Raw genomic sequence first — 22070 nt, forward strand, 5'->3', positions numbered from 1 at the left:
AGTGACTGGCTCTGAAGTAGCCCTTGAGAAAACGATACGTTGGGTTCCCTGAACATCAGGGCAGACGTTTAATCGTGGTTTTGATGCGCCATCATGTTGCTAAGAAGATGTCATTCCTTCCACATTTGGGGGAGCGGAAAGCCAAGAAAATATGTGAAGTTTGCAATGCATAGTCTTCTGAAATTGGGAGCCAGGGGTTACTTTCTCCCTTGACTCCCAGCCGACTCCGGATGGGGATACCGTGTGTGTACTTCACAGCTTATGGCAAATCATGAGTGAGATATTCACATGGTAAATGCTTAAATATAGGCTCTTTGTTATTGCAAGTGCCATTTGAGGCCTGAAATACCTCTTTCTCCTTAAAATGTGAACCCCTGGAGGTGGAAATCCAAGCAGAAGTGGGTGATTAGCATGCCTTTATAGTCCTGTTTCAAAAACCACCGCCTCAGGGGCGCCTGGGTGGCTCCTTTGAGCGGTTAAGTATCTGCCTTCAGCTCAGGTCGGGATCCCAGTGTCCTGGGATTGAGCACCCCATGGGGCTCCCTGCTCACCCAGGAGCCTACTTCTCCCTCTGCTACTCCCCCTGCTTGTATTCTCTCTCTTGCTGACTCTGTCCAATAAATAAATACAATCTTTTTAAAAAATAAAAAAAAATAATATTCAAAAGAGCCACCTCCTCAAATGGCTGAGCTCTCCGTGACAGCAACCACATTTCCAGCCTATGCACTATCGCTGGATGTGCACAGCCAGGTCACGGGGGTGGGGGGAGGCACACCCAAGGGAGGCAGCTCACCTCAGGAAGCAGAGAGTTCGGAAAGTGCTAGGGACAGGGGACATGGAGGAGTTTCGCTCTGGCTTCTCATCCTTCACTACTCCACCCTCATGGACCTGGCCACCATCAACACCACTTAATGATTATTAAGATAATTCCATATTAAGAGAAGAGAAAAAAACAAACCCTATCCTATTCTTATACTCTAAGCCTTTGCATATGCTGCTCCCACTGCTCACGCCCACCCATCTACCTAGACTCTGCTCAGGTGTCTCTGCCTCCTCCAGCCTGCCATGACCCCTCTCCCATCCTAGTCTGTGCTAAGTACCCTTTTTCCTGGTTCCCATAGCTCCAGGGATGTTTGTGGTCTCTAGAAAGACATAACTCATGGCCCTTTATCTTTTCTGCTTGTCTTCTCTACCCGGACAGTTGTGAATGCCATGAGCGTGAACTAGGTCTTTCATATCTGCACCCCAAGAGCCTGGCTCTGTGCCTGACAGTGCCAGCAATGCCCCATCCCAGGGGCTCCCCATAATCTGGGGTGCTAGCTGACGCCACCCCCACGAGAGAGGGGAAGCTTCTTCTCTATTCAAACTTCTACTATCTTATGAAGACTGACCCCCGCACTTCCTTTTCACAACATTCAAAATCCTACCAAAGGGAAAAACCTCGTGTAACAGCAACCAGGAGGTAGCCATCTACAACCCATGGGCCGAATCTGACCCACAGCCTTCTCGTATGAAGTTTTACTGAACACAGTCTTACAGGTTCATTTACATATTATCTATGGCTGTTTTCGCATCTCAATGGCAGAGCTGAGAATATGGCCTCTCTGGCCACTCACAGAAAGGGCTGACCCTACCTTTAAACCAACCTAGGTCTCACCATCCTTACCAGCAGCTTCTCCTTCCCCTGGAGAAGATAAGGCCCACCCCAGCCCAGGAGGCTCCACACCACGAAATGCTTTGAGGGCTGAATGCTGATTAACATTTGCTATGCACTGAATGTTTGTGTGCCCCCGCCCCGCAACTCCTATGTTGAAGCCCTAACTCCCAATTTGCTAGTGTTTGGAGGTGAGACCTTGGAGAGATAATTAGGTTTGATGAGGTCATGAGGGTAAGTCTCTCCATGATGGTATCAATGCCTTGATAGGAAGAGACCTGAGCTTCTTTCCACCATGTAACAGTGTAGGAAGAAGATAGCCACCTAAAAGCCAACAAGAGGGCTCTCACCAGGAACCGAATCAGCCAGCACCCTGATCATGGGGCTTTCTAGCCTCCAGAATTGTGGGAACTAAATTGCTTTGGCTGAAGCCCTTGGTCTGTGGTATTCTGTTAGAACAGCCGGAGCTGACGGAGACGACTCGTAAGAAATAATCACTACTGTCACTCACGTAGCATGGGGCTATGTGTCAGGCACTTCCTTGAATCAACTCATGGAACCCTCCCAATAACCTTATGAGGTAAAAACCCACGTGCCCTCTTTTATAGACAAGAATCTGAGAAACAGAGGTGAAGGGACTTGCCCAAAGCCACTCAGCTAGTAAACAGCAGAGCTGGGATTAAAATGTGAACAGTCAAGCTTCTGAAACCACATTCCTAACTAATTATCGGCTTCTCTGAGTGTCTCTATACTAACTGATTGTCCAGAACAAAGCCCGATCAATAAGTGACTCCTTTTCTATGATTTCCTGTCAAATGTCCAGAACCTCAAGCAGCCTCCAGGATGAGAGTGCTCTGAATTCAGGGACAGGAGCAAAGGAGGCTTTAAGCAGAAACAACGTCTGGGACATGTCCCCCACTGCCGCCTCAAGACATCTACAAGCCCAAGCTGAGCGGGACAGCTAGGTGAGGTCTGGGGACGGACCCTTCTGGTTTCTGGAAGCTTCAAGGCAGAATCGGTACATTTGGTGACTGTTGACTCAGTTGCATTTCCATGGTCTGACAGATTGTTCCAGATGATAAACAAATGCCTGTATGGCCTCTGCAAACGAAGATAAGCATTCAAATTCACTGTCAGCCAAATGTCCAGAGTTTTAACGTCCAAAAAATGAAAATTAGGAAGTGTTACTCTGCACTGAGAGAGTTGCACAAGGAATTCTAACCCAAATAAGCATGACCTTCTATGTAAAATAAAAAGGCTGATTTCTTTTGTTCGAGGATGAAATGGGAAAAATCATAATTGTGAAATTTTAAAATGCTTTTGCAACCCCCTTCCTCATCCCTGTAAGCAAAAGACATGGCCTCCTGAGTCACGAATCAGCCTTCTCCCCACCATGAGGAAACCTCTTTAGGCTCCTGTTCCTCTGTTACCTGTGAGGGCATTGGTGTCAGCCTTCTTGCTCTCCTGGTTGCCTCTCTCAGCCCACACGTAGACTTTGTACGCCTCTCCTGGCTTCAGGCCTGTCAGAATGGTGCTGCTCTGCTCCCTCGGGATGGCCGTGTCCTTCATGTCCCCATCGGCAGAGGTGTAGCGTACCACGTACTTATCTATGACAGCCTGGACGGGGACCCAGGAGACCACCGCTGTGTCTTCTGTCACCCGATCAGTGACCACATTGGTTGGGCTATCAATTTCTTCATGAAAATATGAGAAAGAAAAATTAGAGAAAGACATGTGGTTGGTCAAAGTCATGGTGGCTTCAAGCTCTAGTTCATCCGGGTGACCTAGTTCTATAGTCCACCCACCATAAGAGCGTCTCTCTGTCCTCTGTGATAGCTGGACAACTGGCCTCAGCTTGAACCCTCCTCTGAGAAAGGGCTCCCTGAGGGACCAACAGTCCCTTCCATTTTGAGACCACTGAGCACGTTACATGTCAGTTCCCACAAACGTAGCCACCTGAAGTGGAACTCCTTCCAGAGGTACACGGAATACACCCCATGCTCTTCTGGGAGACCCTCCAGCAGGTATTCAAGAATAGTTACCACTCTCCCTCCTAATTCTCCTCTGATCAAAACACTTCCACCACTCCAATGTATGCATTTGCAAGTTACTAGTTTTTACAGTGTTATACCATATCATGCCATACCATACCGTATCATATCATATCAAACTTCCAAATTACAGTTTCTAGACCTGGCCTATCTACACTGGCCTCTTTCTTTCCCTAATCAGTGAAAAAGCCCCAAACCTCAGTCCAATCGTTCAACAATTCACTGAGTATCCATTCCACGCCAGGGAACGTAAGGGCACTCAGGAGTCACCAGTGAACACAACAAGCAGAATTCCCTGGCTATGCAAAATTGATGTTCTAGAAGGACCAACTCAGAACAGCATGTCCTCTGTGTCCTGAACACCACACTCCTCAACAACCTATCTTCAGCCCACAGCCTTGGCAAATCCCTACGCTTTTTCACACGTGCCCCTGCTAACCCAGGGGTTCTCGACCCTTGTCCACACTGGGCACCTACTAAGTACCAACTCCAGAGAGTTCATTTCAGAAGGTCTCAGCTATGCACTGGCATCTCTGCCAAAAAAGAAACAAATATGCAAAACTCAACAGGTGATTCTGATGCACATCAAAGGTTGAGAACCCTCATGTTTAGCCTTCTCTTCTCCCTTCTGCATATAAAATACATTTCCCAAACCCAGTATTTATTCTTGTTATAGTTTACCTTACCGACTTCATTCATAATTTAGTCTTTCACTTAACATGCTGATTTTCCTTTCTGGCTTATCCTTTACAAACCTAATAAGTAAGTCAGCTGAGAGAAGTGGCCATCAAGGTCACAGATAAAACTCCCTTACAGAACAAAGGTGAGGCGTGCCCCAAGAACCCTGCCCACATGCAGAGCTGTATCCGTTTGAGTAAAGACACACAAAACAGCTTCTTACTCCCAGAAATTCAAGCAGTTTTGCTTCCTCCCATCCCACTCTAGTTCTCCTGGCTCAGGATTCTCCAGCAGAGAAGTTACAACTTTTTTCACGTCGACTAGAATTACCTTCCTCGAGCACAATGGCGGTGTCTTACTTGTGTGCAAGTTCCATCGCTCGAGGCAGTGCATATCTTGTTTAATAAATCAGCTGTCACTAACTGAGCATATACTAAATGCAAGGTGCTTTCCACACATCACTTTATCAAACCTCATAGTAATAACTCAAGGCATTATCAGATGCCCCATGTACTAGTTTGGAAAATTAATAATAGCGATCAGTTTTAGGTACTAACTGTCTACCGAGCTCAGAGAGGTTAGATGACTTGCCCAAGGTCACTCAGCTAGTAAATGAAGTCACTTACACATACTACACACATTCCTCGAATGCCTAGTTGGAGCTGGGAATTCAGTTTAAATCAGTTATAAATTAAAGTGTGTTCCCCACCCTACCCCGCAAAAAAAAAAAAAAAATCTGTCAAAATGCTAACCCTCAGTATCTCAGAATGTGACCTTATTTGGAAATAAGGTCTTTCTAGAGATGAGCAGTTTAAAATAAGGTCATTAAGGGCACCTGGGTGGCTCATTGGGTTAAGCCTCTGGCCTTCAGCTCAGGTCATGATCCCAGGGTCCTGGGATCGAGCCCCGCATCAGGTTGTCTGCTCAGCGGGGAGCCTGCTTCCCCCCTTCTCTCTGCCTGCTTCTCTGCCTACTTGTCATCTCTGTCAAATAAATAAATAAAATCTTAAAAAATAATAATAATAAAATGAGGTCATTAGAGTAAGTCTAATCCAATATGCCAGGTGTCCTGACAGAAGGGGGAGTTCGGACACAGAGCCAGATGCACACACACAGGGAAGACAATATGAGGACGCATGGGAAGAAGCCAGCCATGTGGCAGGAACGCTGCATCCGTAGGGCAAGGAAGGCCAAGGACTGCCAACAAATAGCAGAAGCTAGAAGAGGAGAGGAATGATTTTCCCCTAAAACTGTCAGAGAACATGGCCCTGCAGACACCTCGAATTCAGACCTCCAGCTTCCACAACTGGGAGGCAATAAATTTCTATTGTTTTAAACCACCCACTTTTTGGTCCTTTGCTACAGCAGCCCTGACCCCTGAGCTGACCCCTGAACAATGCAGGAATTAAGCCCCTCAATTCTTTTGCTCAGTCCAAAAGCCATCTGTAACTTACGACTCACTAAAAATGTGACTCATAGCCGACCACTGACCAGAAGCCTCACCGACAATATTCGAGTGACACATATCTTGTATGTTAGATGTGCCGTAGACTGTATTCTTACAATAATACCTCCTTTTTCTTAGTTTTCTCAAGATCTCTAGGCTACTTGGTTTGTCTGTGGGTTTTTCCCAATTGTCACAAATCTCAAAAAAATTTCCCATATATTTATTGAAAACAATCTGCACACAAGTGGGGACCTGGCCATTCCAATCCATGTTGTTTAAGGGTCGACTGTATAAGCAATGAACAGAATAAAGACTCCCTCCTATGGAATTTACATTTTCCTGAAGGAGATGGATGATAAACAAGTGGTGATGGTACTAGGAAGCCCAATAAGGCAAGATATAGGAATAGAAATGTTGAACAAAAGGTATCTGTGAGTTTAGATAAGGAGGTCAGGAAAGAGCTGGCTTGCTGGGAAGGGAACATCTGAACAGAGACTGAGATGAAGTGAGGCAGTGGACCATGTACAATCTAGGAACCTCATTCTAGGCAGAAGGAGCAGCAGGTGCAAAGGCCCTGCTCCACACATTAAGGGAACAGCAAGAGGTCAGAACATCTGGACAGAGTCAGTGATGGGGCTGAGTGGCTGTAGGGCAGGCCTGGGAGGTTAGGGGTGAGTGGACTGTGGACGGCCTTCAAAGACTGTGGCTTTTGCATTGAATGAGATAAGAAACTTCTGGGGGGTTCACACAAAAGAATGGCATGATCTGACCTGCATTATCCAAGGATCCCTCCGGCTGCCAGAGAGAGTAGGGGTCTAGTGGGTTGACAGTAGAAGTCACCTGGGAGGCCACCCCAACAGCAGGAGAAAGCAGGAATGTGGACCAATGTGTCAGGGATGAAAGTCATGAGAAAGGTTGGATCGCAGAGATTTCAAACGTACACTTGTCAGAATCTGCTGACGTTGCTGATGTGGGACACAAATCCATCCTTTCATCATTCCATGTTATTTTGAGGCCTGAGCGATTTGCAGAAGGGGGTGACCCTTTACAGAGATGGAGAGCTCGGGGGGAGGGGGCGGTTGAAGAAGAAGGTGGGGAGAATGGGACCAAGAATTTGCAACTGGACGCCTAAAGTGCCAATATGTGAACCATTCCTCTCTGTGGAAGACTGTGGAAGTGGAAGGCATCTCCACTTTCTACGTCCCATGCAGCACTACCACCAGCCTTTTCTTACAGAAATAAGAACAATCCATAAATAAAATCAAGTGTGATCTGAAAGGTTCCTGCAATCTGAATCCAGCCGCAGCAGGGGACCGAAGCTCATAGTGACAGCTGGAACAGGGAAACAGTCTTATACTCTGGCTTTGGGGAGACCCACTGGGCTGAGCAGGCGGTGCCATCAGGAGCAAACAACAGGGCCATGTCGCAGGCCTCTGGAGGCTCAAGCAAGCTCTCAGAGGATGCTCAGGGGACAGGGTGCACGAGAAAGAACTCCTTTCCCACCCTGTTCCCCTTTCTATGCAAAGTGTGATTCTGCACAGGACAGGGAGGGAATGAAGAGAGCCTCCAAAGGTAACATGTCAATCTGGGAAACCAGCGCTGACTTGGGAACGGGGACATTTAGAATGGGAAGTGAGGATGGGGACAATGAGGACAAGAACACCCTACAGTCCTGCCTCTTAAAGTCCCTGGTCCTCATTGTCTCCAAAGGGACCTGTAGCTGTACACCCCATGGTCCCAGCAGTGCCGCCCACTAGCCCTCCCTGGCCCAGATCAGTGCTCAGCACCATAGCTGCGGGACCCACAGCACAGACCTCCGCCCTGCGGGGTCAGGTACCTGTGTGTGTGCAGCCCTCTCGAGAGCCACTGTGCCCAAGTGAGCATAACCAGCCCTGATACACCCAGTTCCCTCAATAGTCCCAGAGCACTTGAGGAATGGAGGGCCAGGAAAGGCATCTTGGCGATGGAGAATAAGAAGGATAAGAATAAGAATCCTTCCATGCCAGGGTTCCAGAGACCCAGCCCAGAGAGGACATCCATGTGACTTCTTCAAGGTCATAAAGCCAGTTAGAGTCCCGGCCAGCCTGTAACTCAGGGCTCTGTCCTTTCTTTCAATCTCTTAACAGCAACACCCTGAGCCAAAAGGAGTGTCCTCATGGAGCTGTTCCCTAAGGATGGGAACCATACACCGAGATGCAGAAGCCAGAGGAAGCCTCAGTGATGGGACCCCGATGGTGGGCCACATGGCTGGAAGAAGCCAGCTGAGCGGGCCAAATCCTCCCCGTCTGCCAAGAAGGGATGTGGGGATCAGAAACAGTTTTTCCATGGAACAAAGCCTCCCAGTAGCTGCAGACAGACGGCTGAATCACAGATGAGTCACTGCGGGAACCTCGATGAGGAGACAGGCTCTCCTTCCTAGGTTTCAACTTCCTTCCCACCTGCTGGACACTAGGCTGCCCTGATGAGACCTTTGTCAGGGCCACGGAAGGTCAGAAAGAGGTAAGACAAGACTTGGGAGGTAGACCTTTACACAGCATGTGTTAGAATAAAGGGCATCCCCTCTTCAGAAGATCTAATTGACAAAACTGAGTGGACAGAGGAGGCTAATGGAGAGCTCTAGGCACATCAGGAACGTCTATTCCCCTTTTTAATGAGATCTGCCACTAGGCTGGGGAGGGCACGGCTGTCCTCAGTCTGTGCTGGAATACCAGCCTAGCATGTCCCTGCTCTAGCCCATGGCCACAGGCCTTCAGAATAGCTTTCTCCATTCCCAGTGGCTACTTCTGAATCACCCAGGTGGCATAGTGGAAAATGGCACAGCCAGGATCTAAAATCTACAGGGATATGGGCTTGGGGGCAAAGACAGGGGATAGGGCTTTATGCCCCTATTTTGAAAGTGAGTTTCTGGAAAGTGAGGCCTTCCTTTGGACTACAGTAGCCATACATCCCATCACCTTGCTTTCTCAGCCCCTTACCCCATTGCTTTCACTGTGGCAATAAAATTATCCCGAAGGCCTTATTTGTAGAGAATGTGTTCAGAGATCAACCTCTCTTCCTGCTCTCCTCTAGCTTTGCTTCTGGAAAGCTTGTGATTTGACCTCAAGCAAACACATTCAAATGCCATTCACTGGTTCACCCTGACTCTCCTAAACTTTGTGGGCTTCCACTTTCTCCCATATAAAATGGGAATAATAACGCGTGGAATGCTATTGTAAAGACCAAAGATAATGTGTATGGAGCCCTGAGTACCTAGAATACAGCAGGTACTCAGTTGATGAAGATCATGGTTGTATTTTCAGCCACTGGGAGCACGTGGGCAACTGTGTATGAGGCAGGAACTCTGGATGTTGACAGGTTCATCTTGCAACATGAAGGAGCTGAAGAAGGAAAGTTTTAGGGGCTGGGCCACTTCAAATGCAGCAGTGTGTCTAGAAGGTGGTAAAAAGTGGAAAAGATCCAGAGAGAGGCAAAATTGCTATTTCACGGCACCGTCAAAGGAAACGTTCTACGAAAAATTGTTAACACGTGAGTATGCGAGTATGTTCCGCTGTGCATGGGAGCTGGTGGGATTCTAACAAAGCAAGCAGTCCTTTGCTCCGGACTCACCACGGAAAAGCATGAGTCATGGAAGTTATGAAAACACTAACAATAATTAAAAAAAAAAAAAAAAAAAAAGAAGGACTTTAAGCTCGTTTAGTCCAACCTCTCTTTTTACAGCTGGAGAAACTGAGGACAAAGGGGTAGCATCACCTCTTAGTTAGTGGCCTGCCCTTCCTGTCGTTGGAGGTGGGATGGCTGGGAGTGTCCGGCAGTGAAGTTCAAGGTCATTCCCCCTGAAGACGCTGGGCTGGCTGATGCTTACTGCTCTGAAGCTGACCTGCTTCGGAAGCCTTGCCTTTCCAGAAGATGCTTCCGTGCCCTCTGAGGGCCTTAACAGGGTGAGGATTTTCAATTGACCCCTTCCCTTTTGTGGATTAGTTCCCCTGAGTGACTTGTTCAATGGAAAATAACTGAACTGTGTCATTTCTTTCCTGCACATGGTTATGCTGTTCTTAGATTACAGTGTCTTTTTCCATCTCAGGCAATGCAAAATATTTGGAGAAAAGAGAGATTCTCTTTTTTTTTCCCCCTGTTAAAGGAATGAACAGTCTAGCCAGGTTTGAAAGTGTTTCCTGACCTCAGAAATGATTGTGTCTTTTTTTTTTAATGTTCATTGGACACATGACACAAATTTATTGGCTATCCAATAAAATATCCCATCATGCTTCGAGAATGTAATTGACAATAAAAACACTCCTTGAGTGCTCACATTCTAGTTGGGATAACATACTTGAAAGGTTAACTAGCAATTCAAGGCCATGTGTGATTAAATGCTCTAAAAACTCAGAGGCAAAAACGGTTGCTATTTAATGTGGTCCCACATGGCTTCAGTGGAGAGGCTAATGTTGGAGCTGAGCCTGGAAGGATGAGTGATCTTATTGCTATGAGCCCCTGAAAGGCAAGGACCAGGACTTTTCATCTTCGGAAGAATCTAGAGGGAGCATGTCTCTAGTGCCCAGCATTAATCTGTGCCCATTAGTTTGTTTTTGTTGAATTAACTGATAGCTTGAATTACTGAATTCCCGGCTGAATTAATGGAGAGCTAGAGGTAACTGTGGAGGGTTTCCTAGGCTGATGGAACAGGAACGAACCTATAATGCAGACATGAGCCTTCTGTGTTAAGAAACCCCAGCAACAGGGACACCTGGGTGGTTCAGTTGGTTAAGCATCCAACTCTTGATCTCAGCTCAGGTCTTGATCTCAGTGTTGTGAGTTCAAACCCTGTGTTGGGCTTCATGCTGGGTGTGGAGTCTTCTCCAAAAAGAAAAGAAAAGAAACTCCAAGAAAAGTCCAAGAGCAGGAAGGTTTTCTACTGGAAAAAGGAGGAGTAAGGAGAACAACAGCCCAAATGATCACAACCACTGAGGCCAAGATACAGGGGTTCCTCATTGTCCTAAATCAACGAGGAATCGAAGACATTTTTCTAGTTAGGAGGTAAAGAGTAGGAGAATTAGCCAGAAACAATGGGTGAAAAGGTAAAAGTAGGAGGCACTTTAGTTTTGTGATCACTGAAGTGGATATCCGACGTTCAAATCCCAGCTCTGTCATTCTTTGGCTAGGCGATCCTGAGTTTAACTTCCCAGGTGTTGTTTTTTAATATGTGACTTAGAAATAATAGTAGGACCTGCCACGCAGTTACTGTAAGAACTAAATGGGATCCATTATGAGAAGTCCTTCATTCGCATAATGCCTGATGCATAGGACATTCTCAGTGAATTCACAGCTAACAAGAAAGCCACCGGAAGCAAGGAAGCCCTTGCCATTTTCCAGCCCACTCGAAGTCTTCACCCGTCCACTGCTCAGGCAGGCTGCACAGTCTGTATTGTCTCATTCCTAAATGAAGTTACAGCTTAGCTTTCACAACTGTCTGACTCTAGCTTTCACACTACAGATATGCGATCTGTTAGGCAACCCGAAATAGCGAATTCCATTCCTGCACGGTCTCACCACCCTGGCCAGCTCCTGCCAAGAGGGAATAGAAAAGAACTAAAATGCATTTCAAGAAAGTATCGAAATTCAAAGATCCCTTCTTGGTCGGCTTCGAGGACTAGCCTCCCCCCGGTGGCATTCTCGTCTAGCTCACCGGTTCCCACCTTGGGGTGGCAAGAGCTTCGCCATTGCAGGAGACACACCTTTCCACACGGACTGAAGCATTGGCTCAAAACTCAGAGCTACGTGGATTGGTTGCATATATGACTACAGAGATTTCGAATTCTTTTCCGATTCAGAAATGACAAATCTATCATCAAATGTTACTAATTTATAATGTCTGTCACTATAGATGTTTTCGCAATCCACAGATGTTAAATATACCACTGCTTCCATGTGAGAGTCTTTAAAATCTTCTGACATTTTAAACCAGAGTGTTTGCGTGTGATCATCAGGAAAAAACACAGGAATAAAGAGAAAAAAAAATTACAGATCACCTGTATTAGGTAATAGGGGTCTGTGTGCCTCGGTCCAAGATACTGAATAAAAATAATCCAGTTGTAAAAGCTAATAAAACTAGCAGAAAGGTGTCAGAAATCGTCTTTCCCCTTGACTCCAAGATCCTGGGGGAGATTTTCAACAGTAAGACACATTTCAAATAGGAAAAGTTCCCTTCCCCTCCCCAGCCCCACAAAATACAGAAGTCAGTACACAAAGAAGTCAGTACATACAAATCCTAGCGTTCTTATCCAGAGAGGAGTCAGCCAAGAAAAATATCAGAAAGCAAACTTGACAAGTGGGCACAGTGCTTCTACATTGCTCCTACCTGTCCTGCCATTCAGGAGAATTGGCTTGCCCTCCAGTTCTCCTTTCATGGGAACAACGGTGATCTTGTATTCTGTCCCGGGCTGCAGACCTGCCAACAAGCAGCTTGGTGAGTTTGGGCCCCAGACCCTCGCCCCCAACCCTGCTCTCCCCAAGGATTTCCCTCATTGGGGGAGGGGTGCTTCTCACCCCAAGAGGAATCTAAGGCAGAGAAAGAGTGCTGGGGCCCGGAGTACGAGGCACCGTCAAGGCACTTCAAGGGGTGCGGGGGGCCAGAGTAGACGAAGTGAACATAAGGGAACTCCTTTGTTGGGCTGCCAAGCACTGATTTCCCAATTTTATTTAGAGCCCAACTGGCTTTCTGCCCCCAACAATCCTTCTCCCTCAAAAGTTTCTTTCTGCCTCATTGTAATAATTAGCCTAATCGTAATCCATGATTTTCTTCTTTGCGTTGCCTTTTCTTGTCTGTTTCTCTGTAGCTGTGGTTGGAATTACTGCTCTATGTGGCCCAGATAGACCGTGGCAGAGTACAAGCAGAGAGCAGCATGTGGGAGGCACGCACGCTGCTCTCTGCTCTGCAGACACTGGGAAGCCCAAGATGTCCTTTCAAGATGGAGGGCACAGAGCGGACAGCAGAGGAGGACGAAACCGTGGAGCTAATAAGCTCAGGGCCCCGTCCCTTGCCTGGGCTACCTCCAAGGGTAGTTCTTTAGGTATTCATGATTGTGTATTATATTCCTTAAAGAGAGCCCTGAAAATTCTCCAAGCTTTGGGAGTCACAAAATGTGAGCCAGCACTGCAGGGCCCTGTTTCCCTAGCGGCCATCAGATTTTCAGCTCTCAGTAGACTGACTTGGTCAAATGGGACAAGGATCTCCCCACCCAGGCCTCCCAGCATCACTCCTTCCATGCAGCATGCCAAATAAACCAGTCTCTCTCTCTCTCTCTCTCACACACACACACGCACGCACACACACACACACACACACACACACACACAAAGTTCTTTCAAAAGGAATGTCTACACCGACAGGAATGTCTACACCGACATATCCACCCTGAGACACAGACAGGGTTTTTAAGAGGACATTGGGCTGTCCTCTGTCAGCCAGGTGCTCTGAGATTCCAGAGTCATTTCTAGGACGCTAGAGTCCATTCTGCAGGTCAACCAACTGGGCTCTTGTCTGGGAGTTTCCAGAGTCAGAGTTCAAGGGATTCCTAGGGCCCCAGGACCCTCTGTGCTCACTGTCCCCACCTCAGCGTCCACGGCAAACATCCCACATCCCCAGTGTTGGCTCTTACCGGTGATGTCATAGCGACTCTTGGGGTCACTGCTCTTGGGCACAGTGACCTCGGCCACCTCCTGCCCTGTGAGGGGGCCGTACTGCAGCTTGTAGTAGTCCACCTCGGTTGGGGGGTTCTCCCACTCCACATCAAGCGAGTTCTCTGTCTCATCCGTCACCCACGCAGTACCAAGCGCGGCAAGATCTAGGTCAGGTGTCAGGGAAGGTGGGAGAAAGCAGTGAAGAGAAGAGCTCAGGCAGGTCTGGAGCAGTCACTGGCCTAGTAAGGTCATTGGCCTTTCCAGACACACTAAGAACATGCTTCACCCAGCACACATATCCTTAACAGGCGTCTTAAAACTACCAAAGTAGCAAATAAACTGTTGGCTCTCACATTATCCACGGAGGAAAGACTATCTTCTGAGAAAGCCTCCTACCTCCCATCCCATCCCATCAGATGCCATGCTGCTCTCCCTGTCAAAGCCGCCATGGGCCAAGCCCTGGACCACACGTCTCCAACCAGCCACGCAAACCTCCAGACCCGGGGGTCAGGCCGCTCTGAATGAAACACACCCTTTAGCTGCAGCACCGTGCCCTCAAATACAATCCCAAGAGGAGAAGCTCAGCTTCTCCCATGTAAAGTGTGGGAATGCTTTTGAAATTATCTCGAGTATAATACTGATAATACAACCAGTCTCTTCCTCCATCTCCCAAATTACAGCTCCTTCTTTGCCACTCACATTCTCCTGTAAAGACTAACATGGCGGGGGGCACCTGGGTGGCTCAGTGGGTTAAAGCCTCTGCCTTCGGCTCAGGTCATGATCCCAGGGTCTTGGGATTGAACCCCGCATCAAGCTCTCTGCTCAGCGGGGTGCCTGCTTCCTCCTCTCTCTCTTCCTACCTCTCTGCCTACTTGTGATTTCTGTCTGTTAAATAAATTTAAAAAAAAAAAGACTAACATAAGGGAAAACTATAAAATAGGTGAATTTTAACTTGGTCATCCTGAGTATCTTCGCTGTGCCTTCTACCAGAGTTTAGACCTGGTGACCTCAGCTGCCCAACCTGTCCAGCCTGCAGAGGAGAGTTATTGGAGTTACTGTACTTATTTATTCATAGCCAAGTATTAATGGCTAAATGTTTACCCTTCCACTTGTAAAAAAAATGAAATTATAATGATTCATATAAAGGAATGGATCACTGATGTGGTTTCAAGGGAAGAACTTTTGGGTGGTGGCTGGGGAGGGGACTGGGTCTTTGAGAGCGGTGGGTTCCAATGGCTGTATCCAATAGCCATATTCAATAGCCATATCCAATAGATGTCATCTGACCTGAAGTTTGAGCCCCTAAGCTCTCAGCCTTGCCCCTTCCTTGGTCACATACCCATTTTCACTGCCTTGTTGGTGCTCCCTTGTCAAGGGCATGGGACAGAGAATTTGTCAAGGACATGGGACACAGAATTTGTGCATCAGGCAGGGGGTGAACTTGGTGCTCTTGAGGTCCCTCGGGTCTGAATGTTTCTGATTCACTCTGCTATGAACAAGAATCTCACAGAGCCTTTTCTCTGAAGAATTTCCTCCAACCTACTGGCTTCCATCTCCCAGCCTCCAGCTTCTTCCTTCAAAGATAGGAATTCCTTGAAGGAACAGGTCAAGAGGTCAGTAATGAAAGTGACTCAAGGATCACAGAAGGGACCTATACAGCTCACAAATGAAAAAGCAGAGACTTAATGAAAATATTCAAGATTATTATGGGGATAAGTGTCAATCAGACTGAGGTTTCCCTGAGGAGGAAGCAGAAAGGGTTTAACATGAATCAGATTAGAAAGAAAGACAAGCTTCACAGTTGCAAGGTTTCACAAGTCCCTAGTGTAGAAGCCAAGAGGGTTACAAGACTTTCAGAACAGCTGTCTCTGCTCTTCATTGGGAGGCTTTGGGCACTAAAGACAGAGGCCGCAACAGACAAAAATGGAGAGAAAGAGAAAAGCAGCCCAACTGTGGAGACCTGGCCTAGTTCTCACAGGTTAGCTTGGGTGCACTCCCACTGAGCATAAATGATTTCACAGAACATCAGGATCAGAAAGGCCACCGTGTGGTCATGATAGCTGAAGACAAAAGAAGGCCATTCTGTAATCATGTCTGAATACAGGCAAAAGCAGGAATACTGTCCAAACCACAAAAACAACCCAACATTCTCTCCCCTGACTAATATGAGTGACTACCCTTCTTCTCTGATGATGGCTTTAGCCTCCCTGTAGTCGGCTTTTTCTAAAAAAGGTTCACTAAGTTACCAGTCATGGAGTTAACTCTTCTTGACGAAGGCATGCAAGCCAAAGCAAACCCCTGCTGCCTTCAATCACCCAACACAAGCCCCAATTCTTTTCCAGTCCTTTCTAATGCTCTTCTTAAGACATACACAGATCCTGTGGTGTGTTGTCCCACACCAACAGCCAATAAACCCAACCTGCTTGACTCCAGGGGTGTCCTAAGGGGCCTACGGCTGGAGGGGGTCGAGAAAGGCAATCACAGATTATACCCCCAGGATGACAGGTCCTTCACGGCCCTTTCCAACATGGAGCCACCCCTATCCCCACCACTGAACAGGACAGACAGCTTGATGCTTCTGCAAAGAAAACGATGGGCCCAAAAGCCCAACCACCTGGGTCTCCTAGATCTTTCCCCAGGAGTTTAGTGAAGGGTAGAGGCAGCTGATTTTTATCAGCATCTAAAACGGTGGCTGGTACAAAGTAGATGTTCAGTAAAATAAGATGAGTGAATGAAGGGATCAGAATCACTCAGATTAACTGGGTTTCTCCAAGTTCCTGAAGATCTAAGCTGCTTTAAGAACTTTCATGAGAAAACAAGATCTCTAAAACAGTAAGCCACGAGGCTTGTCTTTACAAACACTTTGGTAATATTTGGTGGTACACTGGAGACTCTATCCCCCCAAATCCATCTTCTGTCCTCCTGTGTATCCCAGACGATGACCGCTATGAATTGGGTTAGTCAGATCCCCTTGCCCTCTGGCTTCTTGTTACATTCAACCAGTGAGTTACCAGGAGCTCAGAAGGCAGGATAGAGAGTTCCTGATCTCCTTCCCTCCCTTCTGGTAAGGCCATGAGAGATGGCCTGCATCTCTACCCAAACTGCCTTCTCAGACAGCCCTCTCCTATAACCAATTTCCATCCCTGCTCCTTCAGATTGGGGTGGATCCCACTGATGCAGAGTTCTAGAGTGTTCTACCAGCCAAATCCTATCCACCCATGCCTCTTCCCTAAACTGTCTTCAATTACTATTTACCCTCTCTCTTTCCTGCTAAGATGACTCTGATACAGGTGGCTTCAGTAAACCTTCACCCGTCCCAACTCCAGTTTGCTGAATGGCCTCAAAGCCTCCTTGGCTGCTTGGGTGTGGCCACAGGGTACTCAGGCCTTACTAATCTCAGGAGCACAGAAGATCCCTTGGTCCCCAGGCCAGCAGGCTCTATCACTGCCTTGGCAGAACTGAGAGAAGGGAGCCAAGAAAAGCTGAGAGATTTTTCTCCAGAAAGCAGGACTGCAGCAGCCATGTTTTGCAACCCCAAACGAGGGCAATGTTCTGAGTATTAGGTATTTGGGGGGACGATGGGAGAAAACATTTAAAATGGGGCCTTCCGGGGCACCTGGGTGGCTCAGTGGGTTAAGGCCTCTGCTTTCGGCTCAGGTCATGATCCCGGGGTCCTGGGATCGAGCCCCGCATCGGGCTCTCTGCTCAGTGGAGAGCCTGCTTCCTCCCTCTCTCTCTCTCTCTCTGCCTGCCTCTCTGCCTACTTGTGATCTCTGTCTGTCAAATGAATTTAAAAAAAAAAAATTTAAATGGGGCCTTCCCTGCGAAACCTGAGGCATCCCTCACCTGTTGTGGCAAGCAGATGCTGTGGGCTGCTGGAAACTTCTTTCTTCACATTGCGCAGGGTAACTATGTACTTGGTTCCAGGCTGCAAACCAGTGATCTCGTAGGTATGCTGCTCCTTGGGCACTTGGATCTGCTTCCCAGAGAGCTCCTGCCCCAGAGGGTAGTAGCTGAGGAGGTAGTGGTCCACCTCGCTGGAGGGCTCCCAGCTCACCAGCAGGGAATCCTCTGTGCTCCTGAGCAGCTGCAGGCCCTGGGGAGCCACCACTGTATGCAGAACACCAGAGGTGTGGGGAGGGGAGGAAAGGGGCAAAAAGGCACAACCAACGTCACCGAGCACCCACTATATACTTAACTCTGGTGGCAGGTACCACTCTGGACCACCTACCACACCCCCGTACCCTCGTCCCACCGGAAGCTACATGGTTGGGAGTTGACGCCCACTCGATCACCCCTAGACACATACACACACACAGCGCCATCAGGTCACAGAAGACGGCTGGTTCTCAGACCAGTAGTACCAATAGCCGCTGGAACCGGTTATTAATGCAGATCCTCGGGCCCCACCCCGGGCCCCCTGCATCAGAATCTCCGGCCGCCGAGCCAGCAATCTGTGTTTTACAAGCCCCCCACCCCCACCCCGGGGCTTCCGAGGTGGACCAGAAGCCGCTTCCCTGCTCGGCCCAGGTGTTCCGATAGCTAAAGGCCACCGGCGCGAGGCGGCAAAGGAGAGAGTCGGGCCTCGTGGTGGGCTCACCCTGGGCGCAGTCGAGGCCTCTGAAGCCCTCCTCGCAGTAACACTCGCCCGTGTCGCAGAAGCCGTGGCCGCTGCAGTCGCCGGGGCAGCGGCGCTCGCTGCAGTCCTCGGCGGTGAAGTCGTCGTGGCACTGGCAGACGCCGCGCACGCACGTGCCGTGGCCACTGCAGTCGTCGGGGCAGGCGGGGTAGGCGCAGTCGGCGCCCACGTACGGCGGCTCGCACTCGCAGCGGCCGGCGGCGCAGTGCCCATGACCGCTGCACGCCCCAGGGCAGGCGGGCCGTTCGCACGCCGCGCCCTCCCAGCCCTGCTCGCAACGGCAGGTGCAGGTGTCGGGGGAGAAGGTCCCGTGGCCGCTGCAGTCGTGGCTCCCACCTGCGGGCGAGAGGAGAGCAGGCTGGGGGTGAGGGCGGCCGAGCGCACCAAGGGCGGGGGCCCTCTCGCCGCCTCCTTCCGAGGAGGCCAGGGCCTGGGATGAAGACAGGCGTCTGCCCTTTCCAACTTGGGCCAGACTCCGACCTGCGGCAGCTACAGACATGTCCTTTCACTCCCCAAATGCCACGTGAAGTCCCATCCCTTTCCCTTCTCATCCAAGTGCTCAAGTGAGTTCTGGTTCCCTCCGCTCTAAATAGAGGTAAGTATTGAGGACCTAACCGTGAAGGCGCGAGCACTGCTCCAGCCCGGGGATCAGCGCGCCGGCTTGTGCTGAGGGGCAGGCTTGGGGGGTCGGGGGCAGGCAGGGGAGATCCAGGCTGCCTGGGAGCAGGCTGGACCTTAGCAAGACTGGCTCCTTGGGAAATTTGCCCACACTGAAGCCTGGAAAAGTGGGCCGGCAGAAGCTCCCCCAATAGGCCATTCACACTCTGGGGCTGGGGGGAGGAAAAAGGGATCCCCCAGGCTCCCCTCTCTAGGCCCAGGCAGCAAGAGGCAGTTGGAGGCCCTGGCCAGTCAGCAGCCCAGCTCCTGCTTCTCAGAGCACCCTTTTTCCTTCCTAGGCATTTTTGTCAGGGAGTTTCCTCCACTGCCGTCCATGCTGTGTCATTCGTGGTGGTGGCCCTGGTACCCAGGTGTCTGTCCAGTATATAGATGTTCTCAACCGTGGCTTTTCCCCCAGCATAGAAAGGAATGTCAACATAATGTAACCCGGTATGATTTGAGTCCCCTTTGCTAAATATCTACTAGGGGCCAGGAACTTCTGTACAGTGTCTGCAGTTCTCAGAACTGGACTAGGTGATAGAATTATCCTAATTGAACAGTTTAGAAAACTTCAGGAATTTACTCAGAGTCACGCCACTAAATAGTGATGAGACTGGATTTGTACCAGGTCCCGTCTAGCTCCAGGGCCGACCAGCTTTCCTCTCTTTCCCACTGTTCCCCCTTCCTGTGGAGATTGGATCCACAAAGAGCACCCGGAAGCCTAAACCCAGGAGTCCAGACTCACTTTAAGAGTTGTTGGTCCCTGTCTACTGAGGCTTACAGATACTGCCTGGAGCTAGTTCAAAAGACAAGACCCCCTGCCCGCCCACCAGACTCACAGAGAGCACCTGGCACATAGCAGGTGCCCAGTGAGGGTTTGTTGAATGAATACCGGGTGGCGAGCTCACCAGCAGCGCCTTGGCAACAGCGGTGGACATTGCACTTCTCCCTCATCTCTGCCATCTCCTCCTCCAACTTCATCACCCGGGCCAGGAGGCCTTGGACGCTGCCTGCCAGCTCACAGTCCTTCTGTGGCGTCTGCAGGCGGATGTTGTGCCTGAAGATGATGTTCTGTTCCTCAGCCTCCCCCGGTGCCAGGAGTGAGGCCCCATCATCGCTGAGGGGCTGAGGGTCAGTCTCCACCTGGACCAGTGCAGACTTGGGCACGTCAATCTTGTAGGTATGGCTGACGGTGACCTGTTGCTCCTTGTCGCTGCAGCCGTGAGGTTCGAGAGTGGCTGGGGCTGATGCCACCAAAAGCACAGATCCAATGAGGAGCCCCAGGGGGAAGCAGAATGTCCCCTGGAGACCCATCCTCGGAGAGACAGGGAGCAGACCCTCTTGGAGACCTGTACCCAGAAAAGATGCGAAAGACAAGCCATGGGGAATTGCGGATGGAATCTGGACTTTTGAGTGGATTCCAGGAGCCCACAGGAGGCTGAGAAACCAACAGACATATTTCATCCTGTAGGTCCTGAGGTTCCAAACCAAAGTTTTTGTCCCTTCTCACACATTGTCCATTCCTGCCTCCTGGCTTTGCTTACACCGTTCAGTACCTAGGAGACCCGCCTCTTCACTCTAATTCTCTACTCACCTGACTAATAATAACAAGGATAACAACTGTCTCCTATAAAGGGCCTACTGTGACCAGATTTCAACTGCCCCCAGCCCTAATCTATACCATGCTCCTAGTATTACCTGCCCTGTCAACACCACCTACAGAACACCTGCACGTAGAGAGAATGCTGTGTACCAATTCAATCCTCACAACAATCCTTCGTGGAGTATATTATTTGTACCCCATTTTACGGATGTAGAAACTGAGGCTCGGCCAGCCTAAAATGACGTGCCCACAGGCAAGCAGCCAAGAGCAGCAGAATTTGCAAGGAGGCAATCCAGCTCCAGCATCCATGCTCATCACCCCATGTCACACTGCTTTGCACACATGAGAAAACCAAGGCTCAAGGGATCGAGCTCGTGGGCCCAGGTTCCACAGCCAGGAAGGGCAGAGCCTGTACTCAGATGCTGGGCCAGGGTTCTCCTCACCACCTCTGCCTTCAAGCCAGTAAAAGAGCAGAATTTCCAACGCAAATGCCTTCTCCATGAAGCCTTCTCTCCTGCCCCCCCCATCTCACTCCCAGTGGAAACTAGCTCTCCTTATGCTGAGCATTCTGAGAAATGTGTCGGTTCCTCGGGGGCCTCCTGATGGTTTGCCCTGTGTTATAGTTACTCTTGTACACAGTTTGTCTCCCCGTGAGGCTGTCAGCCTCCTAAGGAAAGGACCCAAGGCCAATTCCTTGGAGCCCTCCCAAGGCAGGAGCACAGAATCACACAAGCCAAGGGGTTCAGTCACCCTCAAAGCCATCCATGCCCAGCTGGCCTGCTTTGTCAGTCAGTCCAGGCCACTGGGGCAGGAAAAGGCTGCTGGGTTTCACCTCTAGTCTGGCCCCAGGATGTGTGAGCCTTCAGCTCCATCCGTGTGTAACAGGATGCCTCCCCAGCCCTTCTCCAGAATGACACATCCTTCACCACTATCAGACCAAGGCCAAGAAGACTCCAGGAGACCTAGCCAGGGCCTTGGCCTCGCATTTATTGAGGGGCACACATTCACCAGAACACCTCTTAGCTGGGCTGTCATGGCACAGCCCTCGGCTAGAAAGTGAGCCGCAGGGCGTCTGTGACCAACTCAAGACTCTCACGTATTGGTACAGACACTGACAACATGGGGGGGCTGGATGGAAGAGAGAGGTTTTCCTATTGGGAAGGACCCCCTCTTCACAAGAGGGTGCTCTTCCAATACCCAAAGTGACCAGGCAGCTCTGGAATCTGCTTGGGACTTTTGTCAGAGGAGAAGGGGGTTGAGGAGGGCCAGTAGAGTGAGTTAGAAGGCAGGTATAGGGTAGAAATAACCATATTTCACAATTGCTGTCTTCCGAAGTTCAACCCCATGATAACACAGTCACACATAGAGCTCTGTTCCTTCCCCAAGGCAGGGACTGAGAGTCAGGGGCATGAAGCAGTATGCCCTTGATTATGCAGTGAAAGTACAAGGCTGCAAACTCGGTCTACACAGTGGCCACCAACTGAGCCATTAACAACCCCCCCCCATACTTCCGTCTCCTCCAATAGCCGGACATGCTGATCTCAAAGGCAACCTCTTAGCTTGGAGTTTTCCCTCCCAACTCCCCTTCCTAGGCAGCAGTGGAGCCAGAAAGCAGGCTCGGACTGCTCTGCCCACTCCTGCCATCCAGACCCCGCCCCCACCCT

At 49.6% G+C, this 22070-nt stretch overlaps 1 protein-coding gene across 8 annotated transcripts in view; it reads right to left on the reverse strand.

Annotated features, from left to right (window-relative positions):
• The window catches only part of TNN (tenascin N), a 61876-nt gene that overhangs the window by 33791 nt on the left and 6015 nt on the right, over positions 1-22070 (reverse strand). For all 8 annotated transcript variants that reach the window (XM_047704826.1, XM_047704824.1, XM_047704821.1 and 5 more), the window contains exons 2-7: positions 19712-20152; positions 18108-18482; positions 17354-17617; positions 13486-13671; positions 12186-12275; positions 3085-3348 (exon numbers count right to left, since the gene is read on the reverse strand). In XM_047704826.1, coding sequence (XP_047560782.1) covers positions 3085-3348; positions 12186-12275; positions 13486-13671; positions 17354-17617; positions 18108-18482; positions 19712-20117 — 1585 coding nt within the window. In that variant the 5' untranslated portion in view covers positions 20118-20152. The remainder of the gene's footprint in view (positions 1-3084; positions 3349-12185; positions 12276-13485; positions 13672-17353; positions 17618-18107; positions 18483-19711; positions 20153-22070) is intronic.

This window comes from Lutra lutra, chromosome 15 (assembly GCF_902655055.1).
Source record: "Lutra lutra chromosome 15, mLutLut1.2, whole genome shotgun sequence".
Classification (NCBI taxonomy): domain Eukaryota; kingdom Metazoa; phylum Chordata; class Mammalia; order Carnivora; family Mustelidae; genus Lutra; species Lutra lutra.